At 33.8% G+C, this 18,517-nt stretch overlaps 2 protein-coding genes across 2 annotated transcripts; both read right to left on the bottom strand.

The window, feature by feature from the left end:
• Positions 1 to 679: 679 nt before the first annotated feature.
• Positions 680 to 2,601, bottom strand: LOC130941683 (uncharacterized). The gene is made up of 2 exons (XM_057870251.1): positions 2,068 to 2,601; positions 680 to 1,338 (listed from the first exon to the last, which is right to left on the bottom strand). Exons 1-2 carry the CDS (start codon positions 2,522 to 2,524, stop codon positions 806 to 808), a joined length of 990 nt encoding a protein of 329 aa, XP_057726234.1. The 5' UTR covers positions 2,525 to 2,601; the 3' UTR covers positions 680 to 805.
• A 10,925-nt stretch (positions 2,602 to 13,526) lies between these two features.
• Positions 13,527 to 15,522, bottom strand: LOC130940621 (cytochrome P450 714A2-like). The gene is made up of 2 exons (XM_057868819.1): positions 15,200 to 15,522; positions 13,527 to 13,947 (listed from the first exon to the last, which is right to left on the bottom strand). Exons 1-2 carry the CDS (start codon positions 15,442 to 15,444, stop codon positions 13,527 to 13,529), a joined length of 666 nt encoding a protein of 221 aa, XP_057724802.1. The 5' UTR covers positions 15,445 to 15,522.
• Between the last annotated feature and the right edge of the window lie 2,995 nt (positions 15,523 to 18,517).

The following is an 18,517-nucleotide window of genomic DNA, read 5'->3' as shown; positions in this document are numbered from 1 at the left end:
CTTCAAAACGATTTCAAAGCTTGATTTCAGAAACCATGAAAATCGAAAAAAAAAACGAAGAAGAAGAAGAAGAGGAAGAGAAAGAGGAAGAAGAAGAAGAAGAAGAACCGTTCTGAGTGTAGCGCTTTGAAAACAGGAAACGTTGAATAACGCATTAAAAGACCTAGTAACTTGTAAGACTTGTAAGTCAAAAAGACTTGTATGTGTAGCACTCCTCTTGCATATATACGTTTTAAATTAGTTGTGATTCTGTCCGTTCTAATAGGGAGGGAAGCTATGAATTCTGTAAGTTATGGGCTTCTGGCTAACTGAGCCATGAGAAGTGTACTAGATAACTGTTTGTAAGTATTCTCAAAAGTATTATTATATATTGTTGAAGAGTGCTTTAAGTAAAAATATCTAATGACTCTAAGTATTTGGCTTATTTACCTTAATTACTTTACTTGCAGGATATTTTCCAAACCAGTTGGATTTGAAAATTAGATTTTAATTTTGAGCGTGACCAGCTAACTTATTTCTGTTAGGAATTTGCATTGAAAATGTTACCAGTTTAACATATGTAGGAGAAGGATTATGGGGAACCAAAAAGAAAACATATACAGGAGAAAGTATGAGAAAGGGAAGAAACAAAATAGAAAAAAATAAATAAAATACATTATAAAAATAAAGGGAAACTTCATGAAGAAACTGAAGTAGCCATGAATAAAATCCAACTCCTATGGCATAGCCATACAGCACAATATCAATTGAATTGTACCAAAAACAAAATATCACGATATAATTACAGAATCAACTTTATTTTTACTCAAAAAAGTGGATCAGTTACTATGGCAATGGTAGGATCTCCAAGGCTTGAAGAAACATCAAATCTTGACATTGCATCATCACCAAACATTACAGCACCAGCTGCTAATGCCCCGGCACCTGCCCCAATTGCAAACCCTGGAGGTCCCCTCGGCCTATTAGGTGCAGCCGCATATGACGACGAAGATGGCATATTAATGTAACTAGGTCCGAATCCATCACTACTCGGGTAAAAACTCGGAGCATAGCCAACTTTTGAAGGCGGAGGAGGCATCGGCGGCGGAGGTCCTCTAGCTGGTTGATAATAGCTTGGTCCAGCAGATGCAGTGTAGCTTGGTCCAACCCCATATGGGTTGGAATAGTTTGAAGGAAATGGCACTTGTTGTGCATAAGGAGCATTAGTTTGTTCTTGTTTATATGATCCATTGAATGATTGAGGAATAGGTTGTTGTGGATAGCCTTGCCCAAATCCACCATGAGTGACCAAGTGTGGCTTATTACCATGATCTTGGAGCACTATTCCATCATCATTATCTAGAATAAAAAACCCAAAAACCTCGTTCAAACCACATTATTATGTTTCCAAATATGAGGTAAACTTGAATAAAAGTTGTCAATAAATCTACTCAAAAATAAATTAAATTCCATTGTAATTATTAACATACTAAATGCATTTAGTTTTAAATGTATTAAAATATCAAAAGTAATAGATATTTCGGAATGAAGTGAGTATTATTTTTCAATTCAATTAAGCCTTGCAAAACAGTGCAGATAGAGGTTGAATTCTGATGTTTCTTTATCTGCATTGTTAGACAAATCAATCCTGTCTATGGTTGTGTCTCTACTGAGTACTAAGCCTCCATTTGGTTTGTGTCACAAACACATAGACACAGAAGTCTTTGGTAACACTATGACAAAATGAGAGATACAATAGGACTCAAATACACTTTTTTTTATTGTGCATCTCAAAAAGAAAGACAGTCATGTCTAAAAAGTTCAGCAACTTTCTTCACCAAAACTGACTTCAAGGTGCTATAGACTTACGAGTTATGAGAAACTATTGGGGCAGTTAACACCTTAGAAGAGAAGGTGATATATCTGACCCGTGATTCAAGCATGCAAAAAGATTCGGTCATTATCACTCATCCTCCATTAAAACATTATTCCTAAGGTGTTAATTTTTGTAAATCATTTTCAAGTAAAACAACATAACACTCAGTTCACCCTTCAAATACTACTAAATAGTGAAGAATAAACACACACCTAAATGGGGAATTGGCTCTTTTTTCTCCTCAGAAACACGAACCGAGACATCAATGAAACCTCTGGGCTTGTTCGATTTCTTCCCTCTCAACTGGTAGCTACCCACTTCTTCTTCAGAACTTTTCTTCTTCTCATTGACATGCTTTGCGAGAAACTCCTTGAGCAAAACCGTTGTTGAACCATGAAGCTTCTCGGTGAGGAAAATGGGGTCCCTGCTATAAACCTCAACACTAAGTGCAAGTTCTTGAAAACATGCTTCGGAATCTGTATCAACCTGAAAAGAAAACTTGGTTCTCCAAAGAGGATTAGAGTTTCCAGAAGAATCGATTTTTGTGCAGTACTTGTTGTTTGGGTCAACCCAACCGACAGCGTACCATTGGCGCTTCCACAGTGAGGGTGTCGAACCTCGAACCCCACGAGCTGATATTAGGCATATCTCCACCCAGATTTTCGCCATTGATGGATTTTCAGCTCAAGAAAGTTTTAGTGTGAACTTGAAGGGGCTACTTTACTTTGGTTGCGCGCAAAAGAGGATCATGTGGCACCAATAATAATGAAATATGTGCTATTGTACACTGGATTCCGTATTAATTAATGAAATTGTATCTTTTTTTTTTTTTTTGGTAAACTACCAATTTGTTATCCAACAAATTCAATTGCTGATTAAAAAGTATTTGAAAGATATTATTGATAGAATAATTCTTTAATGATTTAACAATATAACAAAAAATTAATAAATATTATATTTTTTGTAGGTAATAAAAAAATTTTATATTTAGCAAATGATTTATTTGTTAAATTTAAATTTTTTTAATAATATTTGAATAAATATTTAGAAAATATACAAAAAAAAATTTAAATAAAATTTAATCTCTAAATTTTTTTATATTTTCTTAAAAATATAGTCATTTACAATAAAAAATTAAGAAAAAATCGCTTGATAAAAATTTATCAAATTTTAAGAATGAAAATATCTTATTTTTTAATAATGATTGTAAAAATTTATATTAAAATTTGATCTCTAAAGTCATTTTTAAAATATATATTTAATATCTAGTTTTTTTTCGTGTATTTAAATTTTTTGAGAGCTTATTTGGAGTTAAGTCTCAAAGTGATCTCCCAAGTTAATAATTACTCAAATTCGTCTCGAAATTGTTCTCCAAAACTCATAGTAGTCTCTAAAATAATGTTTTCGTCTGCGAAATTGTTCTCCGGAACTCATAGTAGTCTCTAAAATAATTTTCGTCCATCCTTGCCATTAGAAATGACTAAAACAACGTTGTTTTATATTTAAAAAAAATACCCCTCCCCCCTTTCCCCGGTTTCCTTTTTCCTTTCCTCTTCTCGAACCCTTTTTCACTTCTCCTTTCTCTTTCTCTTCTACGCTCCCCTTCCCCATTTCCAGTTCCCTTCTGTCTTTCCTTTTCATACTCCCTTTCCCCTTTCCCAACCTTTTCTCAGTTCTCCTTCCTCTTTCCCTACCCCTTTCACACTCCCTTTTTTCTTTCCCATTCTCAGTTTTCCTTTTTTCTCTCTTTCACCGGTCCCTTTTTTCTTTCCCAATTTTTTTCTCCTTTTCCTTCCACGCTCCCCTTCTCCTTTCCCAATTCATCCCCAATTCTTTTCTTTTTTCTCTCAGAAGAAACAAAATAATAATTTGTTAATTCACAGAGAGAAAGAGATAATAGAAGATGAAAAGATTTACAGAAGGCAAACCTCCTGCGAGCGTTACCTCTCTTGCCGCCGTCGCCTCCTTTCGTTAATTTGTTTTTGGGCCACCGTGGCACCTCCTCTCGTACATGTGCTTCTGTTTTTCTCTGCTCTAGCAACCTGTTTTTTTCTTCTGCTCCACCGGTCTGCTCTGCCTCTTCTTCTCCCATTTATTCTTTTTTTAGTTGCTTATGTTTTAATTTTTGTTGTTGATCGATGTGATGTTGTTGCATATTTATTGTTGCCACTGTTATGATTTATAAAAGTTTTTGTTATTTAAATCAAATTATTGGCTTGAGCATGATTATCGGATGTCTACATAAACTAATATGAATTTGATAGTTTAATTATTGTTTGCAATGATGATGTTGTTGTTGTTGTTACTGTGAATTTGAAGAAGAAGAACGAGAACAGGGTGAAGAAGAGAATTGGTGAAGGTAATTGGAGATTATATTTTTTTTAATAAATACAAAACATCGTCGTGTTGGAGATTAGGATTTTTTTTTTGTATAAACACAAAACCACGTCGTTTTAGTCCTTCCGATGGTAAGGATGGACGGAAATTATTTTAGGGACTACTATGAGTCCCGGAGTATAAATTTGGGGACGAATTTGAGTAATTATTAATTTCAGGAATCACTTTAAGGCTCGAGTGCAAGTTCAGGGACCACTTTGAGACTTAACTCGCTTATTTGTCGTTAGCATCTTTTAGGGTTCGTTTTGTCAGCGATACGAACTTTCTGATACTATTTTAGTAGTTTACTCATTTTTTCTTCAATCATTTGGTATATCATGATCTTTTACCTTATATTCTTTAAGCAGACCAAGAAAAAATATGTAAGAAAAGGTATTGAATGATAAAAAGCAAGGTTCTGAAAATTAGACCGAATCGACTGGTTCAATTGGGTTAATGGAAACCGGTCATCTGGCCGGTCTGATCCACCCACAAAATTGTCCTGTAAAAAATTGACAAAAAATGATCGAACCGGTGGTTCCACCGAACCAATCGAACTGGCCAGGTTTTCGAAAGTGCTGGTTTTCCAAAATCCACCAAACGGCGTCATTTTGATGCAGGGGAAAAGAAAAAAAAAACTGAAGCTGAACCCTGCCCAACCCATTTACACCACACAACACAACAGTCACCACTCACCACACCTCCTCGACCCTAATTTTCTCTTCCAGCTTCCTTTAACAAACTCCACCGTCATTATCACAATCGACGTCGGATTAGAGCTATTGTCAACGGATCGAAGCAGCTGTCACCGTCGCGGATCTAAGCAGCTGTCAACGGCATTGTTGTCTTGAACTTTGAACTCTGAAGCTTCTGGCGTCGCGATCATCTACTCAACCTTGTTCTCCTCCCCATCACAAACGTGCTTGTTCTCTTCGCCGTCGTTCCAGTGCCTCCAGAAGCTTCCTTCCTCCAACATGTTCACCTACAACTGCGACAACCACACCTTCAACTTCCTCGTCGATAATGGCTTCAGTCGGTTCCTCCCTTTTTCTCTCTAGATCTGTTTTTCTCTGATTCAATTTTGTGTATATATGTATGCATTTTCGCTCAAATGATTGTTAGGGTGGAATTCTCATTGTGTTTGAGTGATTTAAAATGATGCATTGTCATTTTTCAGCTTACTGTGTTGTTGCGGATGAATTTATTCGAAGACAGGTTTCTATTGCGTTTCTAGAGCGAGTGAAGGATGATTTTGTGTCTAAATATGGTGCCTCCGATAAGGCCAGATTCCTTTCCTACTATATGCTTTTTTCTCCTTAATTATTGTTTAATTGTTTTCATCTTATAATTTTTGCATTTGTTATGATATAGCTTCTTGTGTCCCTAAAATCGTCTTAATTAAAATATAATATTTTATTAGTATGTTTATTGTTTGTGTGATCATTTTAGATTTACTGGATTGTAAATTATAATTTTTCACTAGGGACCAAGTTCTTTAAGAGCCTGAATTTGTTCATTTATTTTTTAATTCTGATAGAAAATGAACAATGATGATGATGTTGTATGAATAGCTAAGTGGGTTCAGAAAAGGGGATTATGTCTTACATTGTCATGAAGTTTGTAGCCAGAATGGAACTATGGAAGAATATAGTAGTAAATTAATAATGCTGTATTGGATCCTCAAATTCTTGTGCCTGTATTATGATGATATCAACTAAACTATACATATTCATTTCCTTTTGATCATTTGTTCTTGTCCATCATTCTCAACTCTGATATTCCGCTTGTCTTGAAATTCTCATTATATTTATTTATTTTAAGCTCAATTCTGTATATTTAAAAAATATTAAATTTAAATATTTAAAATTTGTATATTAAATTTTTAATTATTTTGTTTTATATTTAATTAAACTGGTTAAATTCCAGTTAAATTTCAGTTGAATTCCGGTTGAACTTCGGTTAAACTTTTGAATCATTGAACCAATTATTCTACTGATTTATTAACTGGTTCGATTTTCACAACCTTGATAAAAAAATCACATTTTATCAAAAAAATGAGGAAAAAAATTTAGAGAATCCACTCTCTTAATTAATCGGTCAAAGACTCCTTATTATTAAAATATAATATTTAATTAAATCTAAAAAAATATAATTTTCAAAAAAATGATAGATATTTTTTAAAAATTTATAACTTTTTATTTTAATAAAAAATATTTTTTATATTAATTTTTATATAAAATATAGTTTTATGAGAATGATGTATATGTTTTAAAAATTAAAAAAATTTTACTTTGACAAAAGTTTTATTTTATAGATTTTGGTATAAAGTATAATTTTAAGAGAATAATAGGCATTTTTTGAGATTTGTTTTCGTGAAAAATATAATTTTAAAAGAATGACAGGTATGTTTTAAAAATTTATAACATTTTATTTTGATAAAAAAATTAGTTTTTACATCATTTGGCGCAAAATATAATTTTAAGCGAGTGAAATGCATAGTGTTATTGTAATTCACGTCCACCTTTATTCAACGAGTCAAAACCTGATTAATAGATACATAATAGAACAGTTTATAATACATCGTCCAAAATAAGATGTGTCTGAAAGACAAGAGAGAGAAAGGAGAGGGAGGGAGAGAGCAAAGAAAAAAAAAAATATTGCTTCATGTCCCGACTTGTGCATTAACTTGAATTCTGTTTGTGCATCTAATTGACTATATAATAGGGTCAGGGATCAAGAAAGTGCTGCTTGATTATTTTTGTTTAGCCAATGCAGTAGATAAGCAACCACACCATTATTTTCCACTTAGTTTCAGCACCTCTTTTTTCCCAATAACTACCAATGCTTGCCGTGGTTCCATTTCCTTTATTATTACCACCACTAGTGCCTGCTCTGTTTCCATTTCCTCAGATTCTGCCACCACAGTAGTTGGTGGTTCCTTTTCCTCTCGTTGTGTTACCACCGTTACATGTAGTTGTTCCTCCTCAGTTACTTGTGCTTCTCTTTTTTTTATTTGTTGCACAACATGTTGCTTTAAATATCTAAACAATATTAGTTATTTTCTGATGATTTATCTGCTATAATAACTGAAAGTAGTTAAAATCAGAACTCAATAATAAGAATTCAAGATTCAACAACAATAAAAATTCAAGTAAAACAAGATATAGCTTAGCAAAATTCAACTGAAAAATTCAATAAATAAATAAATTCAGTTTAATGCAGCAGAAAAGATTTAATCGTACAGATTAGTAACTCAGAAGAAAAATTCAATACAACACAAATACAATAGATTGTATTTATAAATCAATTTCAACAGAACTAATAAATTAATTAAGAAAATTGAATTTATAACTCAATCTCAATAACATTAATTTAATATCAATAAACTGATTTCAAATAAAAATTCAGTGAATTACTAACTCAAAAGTCAATAGAATCATCAATAATACACCATAAGTATATTCAGAACAAAACAGAAAAGAAAACAATATAGCACAAATACAACAGATTGAACGTCAAAGAGGATAAAGGAGATGTTCTATCTGAACTGGCGACGAAGGGGATGAGAATAGCAGCAGCGAGCCAGAGACCAGAGAGAAAGAGACGCAGTCACATTGTCGCAGATAGTTAGAGAGGTAGAGAAACTTGTAGTCACAGAGCCAGAGAGCCAGAGAAAAGAAGGGTGGCAAACGATTCTGCCTCCGGCGACAACGGTTCCCCTCGGGTGGATGTCAGGCGCGCGATGACAGTGACCTTGAGAGTTAGACGCGGAAGAGTGAGAGGGGGAGGGTGGCGGAGAGAAGGAGATGGATAGAACCTGAGAGAAGGAAAGCAACGGCACAAAGAAGAGAGGGGAAGGAGTTAGGGTTTTTTTATAACTAATATATATAACATATATTTTCTACATACAAGTCATTTTTTGATATAAGTCTACAAGTCTTTTTAACCTAATTCACCTCACGCACCATTAATCTAACCAATTTTTCAATCAACGCATGAATATATAACTGCCTTTTTCGAAAGGATTTCGTTTCCTTTTTCGAATTTTGTCCACGTTTTTTATCTTCCATCTCTATGTTTTATGCATTTTTCTTCCTTTATTTCTTTGCGTTCTCTTTCTTTATTTTTCTCAATTTCCTTCGTTCTCTACGTTCGTTTTTGAAATCAAGCTCTCAAATCAATTTTGAAGATAATGAATGATTCAAGTTCATACTGTCAATTGAACCAGAGCGAAGTGAATTATTGTTTTGAATCCAATGAAGTGGCTGAGGTGTAGTTCAATTCTAGTTAATATTTTCGTTAGTAGTTTATGATTCTGTAGATGAATAATGTTGTGAAATTGCTTGTAAAAATTATTGTTCATTATTGATTGTCTGAATTGAATGTATTTTAGGAGTTCTGATGAATCTGTTGCATTTCTCGTTTGGTGTATATAAAACTATTTTGGTGTATTGTGGGGACTTGTCAATGTATTTAGAGGTTCAGACTTTTCAATTGAACGAGGATAAATTGCATTATTGTTTTGAATCGAATCAATTAGTGAGGTGTGGTTTGAATTTAGATAATGTAGTTTGTTTGTAGTTTATGATTCTATAGTTGAATCATTCTAATTTCTGTTTGATGATTAGTTTTGAATATGATTTTATTATTTTTTATGATGAGCTTTGGTGTATGCTAGCTTTTAATATGGTGTATTGTGGACTATTTTTGGTGTATTTTGCAGTTTCTGTGCGATGTTGATGAGCACATTATTTTGAAGGTTGGGATGACTTTTAACACGCTTGAAGATGCTGCAAAATTTTACAAGGATTATTTGAAAGTTGCAGGTTTTACTACAAGAGTTTGGAACACAAATAAAAAGGAAAATGAAATTAAGAACCAATTGATTACATGTAACAGGGGAAATTGAAATAAAAAATATCTCCAACTGAGAAAACAAATCCTTCAGCTGAATTAAATTGTCCTGCAAGAATTTATATGCACATATTGAAGGACATTGATGTTTGGATCATTTCAAAGGTTGTGTTGTATCATTCACATCCTGGCTGGTCATGTAACACCCTAACTTTTAGCACCTCATGATCGTACCAAAAGTTCAGGCATTACTTATCTCTAAACCTTTTATTTTATACTATCTTTATTTAATATCGATCCTTCGCGAATTTAGATCCGAAACTTTAATTAAGAAAATGAAAGGAGACTTTATTTTAAATCACTTAATCACAACAGTATAAATATTCACATAGCTTTATATACATAAACTTATTTCAAGATTCTCAAATACAAGTCCTATCCTCTCTAAAAATCAAAAGAAATAAACGATGAGAAAAAAATAAATTCTAAGAATTCAACTTGTAAACATAATCTTCTATGTTCTTGTAGCTCTGTGCTAAACCTCCGCACCTGTAGCTAAAAGGGGTGAAAATAGGAGGTAAGAACTGGGGAGTTCTTAGTAGGGTCGGGGTTGGAAGTTTAGTTCACTTTATATATACTTAGTCAGCAATAACAGTCACCAAGAAAAAATCCAATTCAACAATGATAGAACATAGAATTTGAACAGTCATTTAGCACACCCACAATTACAGGAAACACACTCACAAACAAATATGCGCAAACAAGTATGATGCATGTTGTAACACCCTACCACACAAAACTTTACGCTTAAGCCGTAAAATGGAGGTGGTATGATATTACGAGCTCTAAAACAAAATATATACATAATATTATCTGAAAGAGAGTAATATACGAGGAGTCTTAAAAAACGGATAAAATAAAATCGCAAAATAAAAAGCGCAACGCTTAGGAAATGAGATTACTTGCGTGTTAAGAAACTTAGAGATCATAGGTGTAACTAAGCAGAAAGTGGGAATGAAGGGTCAAAAGTACAGAATAACAAGCTCCTAACTTAGCCTGCGAAGCTAAGGCTGGCCGGAGAATATTTACATATATATACATATCCCGAAAACCCAATATACATAGCTGAAACCCTAACTCTCATTAAACTTCTAAGAGGAACAAAATAAACAAGCTGATCGGAGAGAAAGTCAAGTACACATATATAAGGTTGTACATCAAAATAAAATCCAGAGACTACTCCGCTTCAGAAATCTAGATGCCTAGCGAGGAGCCTCTTGACCTGCATATGAAAATAATAACATGGTATGGGGTGAGAACCGGAGGTTTTTAGCATGGTAAAGGTGCCACGCACATAGTATATAAGGTCCTGGGAATGCCAGAGGCAATCCTAGAATGCTGACACTCAGATTATACAGTTTAATTATTAAACAGAAACCAAAAAAGGGGTAGGTGTTCTAAGGAGTTCCAGACTCAACTTAAACCTAACTTTAGTACTAAACCTGTCCACCTTTCCTCCATTCCTCCATCTCCAATGATATTTCACAGACAAACAAATAGACAAGTTCAAGCACAAGTAGAAGGCAGGTAGTACAAATAACAAGTATAACAATTAGCATAATATATATTCAGTTAGGTAACCTCAAGTAATGCATAGCAGACAAAACAAACAGAATACACATGATGTATACTTGTCCTATGGCTGATGAGGCTCATCTGTCGGTAATCAAGGCAACCCGACAAGTCCAGTTTGCTAAACCATGGATTGTCCCCCGATGCGCACCCCCAAGAGTCTATGCATAGCTTTTTCTCAAATATATATAAAATTGCTCAATGAGAGTCAACCTTCCCAGAAATTTAGAGTGCCTGGTCACATTATACGTCGTAGGGTCAATAGAGTATCGGTGTCGACTTAGAACACGTAGTGGCAGGCCATGGTACTTTACCCAGAGAAACTCGTATCTCAGATCAATTGAGTATTTTTGCCACAATAATATTCATAACCATTATAATCTTTGCAAAAACATATCATACATGCCATAATATGATATATACTCCAATTATAGTCATTTTCATATTTATTTCATCACTTTTTCTACTTTACTTCACTCCCAAGTTATCTCAATTTCTTAACTTCAACTAATTACTAGGCTTAGTATTACATTTTATAACTAAAAGAATAAAAATAGAGATTTAGAAGTCTAAAATTTGATTTAAAAACACACAATCCAATTTTGTAGATTACAGTTTAATATTAAAAAAATTTAGCCTTGAGTAGATTCTCATTGAGCAGAAATTTTATTCTCCATCTTTGTCTTCATTTTCTTGTGGGAACAGATTTTATCTCTTTTAAAACTTATTAAAAGATCTCTATTTTTATTTCCGTAACAAATAATACCTGTATATATCTATTTTAATGGTTTTTTTTTTTTTTCATCTATAACCCAAGCAAAATATATAACCCAAGCAAACCAATAAAATTGCTACTTTCAGCACATGTCCACAAGCATCTCATTCCAAGAACTTGGAATCTAAGTTAATTAAGCGTGTGTTTGGATTCACGTTGGGTAAACTGGAGTTTGAATGAAAGTGATTTTATAGAATTGATTTTGGATAGAAGTGAGTTTGTGTCAACATAATTTATGTTTGACAATTTTTACTAAAATTGATTTTGATAAAATAAATATTGTTTGGATAATATTAGTTAAAATCACTTCTAAATAAATAATTAATTAATTACTAAAAAATATAATATTAAATTATAATATTATTTTTTTAAGTATATTTAATTTTTTTTATATTTTTTAATATTTTTTGTATAGTATTTTTTTATAGTACTTTATTTTAATATATTATAATTTTTTATTATTATAAAAAAATTTAATATTTATTTATAAAATTAAAAATAACATATAAAAATTGACCACTTTTTAAGTATTTTTTTATAGTAAAAATTAATATTTATTTATTAAATTAAAAATAATATATAAAATAATATATTTTAATACTCTTTTTAACTACTTTTAATAATCTTATTTTTATTATTATTTAATTTATTATTTTAATAGAAATAATAATATATATTATAAAAAATTAAAATAGTAAATAGTGCACAAAAATTAGAATAATTGTTTTAATACTCTCAGTATTTTTTATTTAAAAAAATTATGAAAAAAACTAATAATAACTACCAATAAACCTAAACGTATGAAGTTTATGATGCTCATAGTGATTATTTGTGGCTCAGTAAGAAGATGTTTAGTTGGGAGGATAGGGGTAATTGGCTTTGGCTTTGGCGTCAACATGTTCCGAAAAAGCACAAATTTTTGGCCTGGCTATGTCTTCGAGAGGCTCTTCCTACTGCTGTATTTCGTTTTAGTAGGGGCATTTCGCACACGGATAGTTGTCCACGATGTTTCTCAGGTCAGGAATCGGTATTACATTGTATTTGGGATTGTCCAAAAGCCCAACTTGTTTGGCAAGCTTTAGGGATCTCCGATCAACCAGTGGATTTGATGAGTTGGTTCTTACATAATAGCAAACAGCGCCCTTTTAGATTCTTTTCTGGTCTCTGGTGGATTTGGCGTTCGAGGAATAACGAGATCTTTCATCCTCACGACCATTGGACCACAGACAAGGTGATTGGTATGGCTTTGTCCTTGGAAAAGGAGCTCCGAAATATTTTTGAGTTGCAACGACTGTCTATCCCCTCAACCATTAGTGGCTCTTGGATTCCCCCTCAGTGGGTACCTTTAAGATTAATTGTGATGCTAGCTATCCTGGCAGTGGTGCTCGAGTTGGTTTTGCTTGTGTTAGCAGAGATTGGAAGGGAAGGTGGCAACGAGGCTGTCTGGGAACAATTGAGAGTCGTAGCATTTTGCAAGGAGAGTTGTTTGCTATTTGGAGAGGCTTTCTTTTAGCATGGGACTCGGGACAAAGAGACATTATATGTGAGACAGATTGTGTGGAGGCTTTTACTATTGTCAATAATTTACAAGATTGCTCTGGGTTTATTGATCCTTTGGTGTTAAAAATTCGAGATATCATGTCTTGAAAATGGCGTGCTGATCTTCGGTTGATCTTGAGAGATGCAAATACAGTAGCAGACATCATGGCAAAGACCGCAATGAGGACCCTTTCTCCCCAAGTGGAGCTTCCGTTGCCTTGGAAGGAATTTGAGAGTAGTATTCAGCGGGACTGCCTTTCTTAAGCAGTTTCTTGTTATTTTCTCGCTCTTGGTTTTTTTTTTATTTTCTTTTAAGTCACCAAAAAAAAGGTATGTTGAGTAAATGTAGAAGCTATAATTTCTTACTTCTAGTGAACGAGCTTTTAAGATGCAAAATCACGTTGATGTTCAGAAAAAAAAAGTTGTCAAAAATCAAAGAACAGCATTCAAAGTATCTAAACGCACTTTTATTCTCACGTGTTTCACAAACACACCCTAAAGCTTCTTAATGATGATATACACACCTGGCTCTACAATCATTCTATAAGCTGGAGAATGGCTATAACTAGGCGAGAGTGAGAAGCTAAACTTAGAAATAATAAGTGCCAACACAACCTTCAATTGGACCATAGCAAAGTTCCTCCCCAAGCACAATCTAGGCCCCAATCCAAATGGCACATAAGCCTGTGGGAACTTGCATGCTCGAGACACACCTTCTTTGAACCTTTCTGGCTTGAATTCATTAGAGTCTTGCCCCCAAATTTCAGGGTCTCTATGCAATGTTGGAATTAGGGTCCACATACAAACTCCTTTAGGAACATTTATGTCTCCAATTTGAATGTCTTCATATGCTTCCCTTGATACAAATGCTGCTGGTGGGTACAAACGTAGCACTTCATGAATCACCATATTTACATATATATATATAACATTAAATTAAATAGAATATGTAAAAAAGTGAACTCCTTTTTTTGTGGGGGGCTCCCAAAAGAATATTAATAGTTCAATAATATTCGAATAGTTACATTAAATGGTTGAAAGATAAAAAAATCTCGTCTTGAAAAGTTTAAGGGTGGAATAATAAAAAAAAAATCTCGGATACATTACAAAGAGAATTGGACCTTTGTATTTTCTTTTGATATTTCATTTCTATTTTCTACATCTCCTTTGCTTTCATGTTATTTTCTTTTTCGCGGCAATATAATTGAATAGATATTGATGTGAACGTTACATAGTTCATGATGCAGAACTTTTTCAGTTCATCCTATTGACTTGGCTCATACGAAGAAAGTATTGTTCAAAATTTACAATCTCAATGAATCCTTACCCAAATCTTTTTTACAATACCCACATTATTGTTGTAAATATATATATATATATATATATACCAATTATTTACACATTGACTTCTAGATGTCTAAAGATTTAATTATTCTATTAGTTCTTATAATTTTATTAAATTTTTAATTAAGTCTTTATATTTTTTTTCTTTTCAATTAAGTTCTTATATTATTTTTAATTTTGTAATTAGGTGCTTTTTATATAAAAAATATTAAAAAATTAACAGAATATTTCTCCTAAAATACATGAGATTAAAGACGTAGTTAAGTTTTTAATTATAAATACCTTTAATTTGCGAAAAAATATTCTGTTAATTCTAACATTTTTTACATTAAAAATGACTTAATTACAAAACTAAAAATAGTGTAAGGACCCAATTTAAAAAATTATAAAAACCTAATTAAAAATTTAGTAAAATTATAAAGACTAATAAAATAATTAAATCATATCTAAATTGTAATTGAGGAAAATATTTCTTATACAATATACAAACTTATTTTGTAAAACTGTTATTTTTCAAAGATAATTTATCTAAATTTTTGAAAGATACTTTTTTAAAAATTCTAACGTCTATAAAAAAAACTTTCAATATGCATAAAGAATAATTGTTACATTTGGTAAAATATTTTTTAAAATTTAAAAAAAATTATAATATTCACAAATCAACTCTATCCAATCCATGCATATCATATCTAGATGACTAGATGTATATAGATTTAGGAACATTTTTAAAGGGTGAAAACAATACAAAATGTAAAGAGAGGAAGTATATAAAGTTGGTGGAAGAAATCAAGGTAGCAAAAAAAATGCATGAATTTGAACATACTGTTTTGAGGAGGGGAAGAGAATCAGCATGAGGTATGCCATGGGGGCAAACCTCAGCAACCTCAGTCCTAATCTTTTCTTGCCATTGAGGGTGCAAAGCAAGCAGCATCAAGCTCCAAGACGCAGCGATGGCGGTGGTCTCATGTCCGGCGAAATATATGTTCTTGCAGTTGTCAACAATGAACCTCCTTGAAAATTCCTTCCCTAGACTCTTATCAGCCATGGCTGCTTCTAAAAGCAACTGCATCAGATCCTTCTCCCACGATGAGCACTCTCGCTTTTGCTCGTCCACTAAACTCCAGATCAGTGATTCTATCTCTTTCTCTAAGCTGCTGATTTGGTTCTGCTTCTTTGAAGACAAAAATAGTTTGCCACTGTAATTTTTTTCAATCAGTAAGTTCGAACACAATTCAACATAGTCACTACTCTCTCAGTATTGTTAGAGAATATATCCATTATTCACGTGGATATATGAATAATGGACTCTAAAATTGGCCCAATAAAGTAAAAATACGATATATTTTTAAATTGTTTATCTAAATCTTAATATTAAGATAATCAATTTAATATTTTCATTGTCAACATATACTTTTACTTAAAAAAACACAAATAATTATATTCTCTAACATATTTTTAAAATATGATTCTTTTTTGGAGTTTGGTTAAATTTTTTACATAAATTTTATTTTTTTTATTTATTTTATACTATTTTTTAAATCCCTTTACATCTACATTCTTTATAATAAATACTATTTTAACATCATTATTTTTTTAACCGCGTTCTCTTTATTTTATTAATTAAAATTATTTAAGTATACAATTAATTAGTGACAACCTATTTTATATGGGTATGAATAATATCAATAAAAATATGTTTGTGAGTATTCCAGTTGTGTAGAATGATACAATATAAAAAAGAATTTATAGGTACTAAGATAATCGAAATAATAAAGACATAATATCCTATAATAAATATTCAAATATGTTAAATAATACTAATTGGTCTAATTGATCCTAATTATACTCTAACATCCCTCCTCAAACTCAAGTGACAACTTGAGTTTCAAACTTATTTGAAAAAACTAAATAAAAAAATGGATAAACTGGTAGAACGGGTGCAGACAGAATTGCCTGAAGAAAGCGTAGACAAAACTGTCGGAAGGAAGCACAGACGAAACTGCCAGAAGGAAGCGCAGATGGAACTGCATTCCACAAGGAAGCGCAGAAGGAACTGTCACAAGAAAGCGCAGACGGAACTGCCACAAGGAAACATAGACTGAACTGCTGGAAGGAAGTGCAGACAAAACTTCCGGAAGGGAACGCAGACGAAACTGCCAGAAGAGAACTCAGACGGAACGGCCACAAGGGTGGCGAATTGCGAAAAACTGCTGAAAAGATGGTGAACTGCCGCAAAACTGTTGAAAAGTGACAAAGTGCGAAGAGATGACAAATTATCGGAAGTTGACGAAAAAAAGCATATGGTATCTCCATGAGAATAAGTAAGTAGTAGATGAGCTCATCGGTAAGGTCAGAAAAACATCAACCTATTGACAAAAAGAGAAGGAAAAAAAATGACACGGAAGAAAAATATGAAAATTATGGTGATTTTACCAGAAGAAAATTAACTTATCCTCCTCAAGGAGGATACCTTGACTCTGATACCATATTAGCAAAGGGAGAGGGAGCAATAGAAAAAATGTTTGTGAGTATTTGTTCATACCCTGGGTCGAGCTGTCCGACCCGGGATGATTAGCAACGAGACGACCGACCTCTTCAGGTCAAACTACCCGACCTCTTCTCAAAGAGCTCGGCCAAACTGTCAGGAAAGCCCAATAAAGGGCCCAAATAGAGGAACACGACCCAAATCCAAAGGCAGCCCAATCCTATAGAGATAAGGGCGGTTCCCACGAAAGATAAGATAAAGATAAGATAAGATAACTAACTTATCTTATCTGAAAAAGTCACTCTAAACCATTATAAATACACTGGAGCACCCAGGTATAACTCATACTCTGATTCTACTAAAAAAACCTACTTAATACCCTTGCTAACTTAAGCATCGGAGTTCCTTGCAGGTACCACCACCCTCCGGTGACGAAGGATTAGCACCATCACCAAGTCCATCAAGTCAGACACAATAGCTCCGACTAGTACAGAAGATCTCGTCCGGGATCGACCTACAGTTTCAGGTAACCCTCGGAACATTGGTGCCGTTGCCGGAGAACTTGGAAGTTATCCCATCATCATGGCGGACGACCATGACAACGACCACAATTCGGGTTTAGAAGACAGAACGCCGCACAAAAATGTGGACACTACACCAAAAGATACCCCGTAACCTAATGATGACAAAAATTCACCAAACCCGGGAGCACTTGAGACGCTTCAAGATCGTTTAAAACAACTTGAGAAAGAAGCCCAACATCAGCGAGAAGCTAGGAGGGACCTACAGAGGGAGATAAGGCGACGCCGGGAATCGGAGGACAAACTCCTAAAACTCGAAGCCGGTCTCAAAGCCAAAGCGACTCGATCCACCCACGAGGACAGCTCCTACAAGGACCAAGATCCATTTACCAAGGAGATCATGAAGACCAAAATCTCAAAAGACTTTAAACTCCCGGATATGGCCTTATTGATGGCACGACAGATCCCAGCCATAACCTCAGTAATTTCAGAAGTCGAATGTACCTCACTGACGCCTCAGACGCATTCCGCTGCAAAGCCTTCCCGACTACCTTAACAAAAACGGCGATTAAGTGGTTCGACAATCTACCCCCTAGGTCCATCTCAAGCTTCGACGACCTAGCCAAGAAGTTTCTAGCCAGATTCTCTATCCAGAAAGACAAAACCAAGCACGCCCCAAGTCTATTAAGAATCAAACAAAGAGATCGTGAAAGTCTCTGCAGCTACATGGAAAGATTCAACAAGGCATCTCTAGACATACAAAGTTTGCCCACAGAAGCGGCCATCATGGGCCTCATCAATGGCCTACGAGAAGGGCCTTTTAGCCAATCCATATCGAAAAAGCATCCCACATATCTAAATGAGGTACAAGAATGAGCAGAGAAGTATATTAACATGGAGGAAAACGCTCGACTATGAGAGACCTCAAAATCCGGATTCTCCTTCTCCTCCCGAGATAAGGACAAAGAATCCAAGAAAAAAGAATATCGACATGGGGAAAAGATCAAAAAATACCACAATTATACCCCTCTTCGGGTATCCCTTGTGGATGTCTACAGAGAAGTATGCCATCCTGAAAAGATACCTCCAGCTCGACCACTCAAAAGCAAAAAAGGAAGAGGAAACCGGGCAGAATA

The sequence above is a fragment of the Arachis stenosperma genome, chromosome 7, assembly GCF_014773155.1.
Source record: "Arachis stenosperma cultivar V10309 chromosome 7, arast.V10309.gnm1.PFL2, whole genome shotgun sequence".
Lineage (NCBI taxonomy): Eukaryota > Viridiplantae > Streptophyta > Magnoliopsida > Fabales > Fabaceae > Arachis > Arachis stenosperma.
The sequence above is the reverse complement of the archived record's forward strand: the minus strand, read 5'-3'. Positions and strand labels throughout refer to the sequence as shown.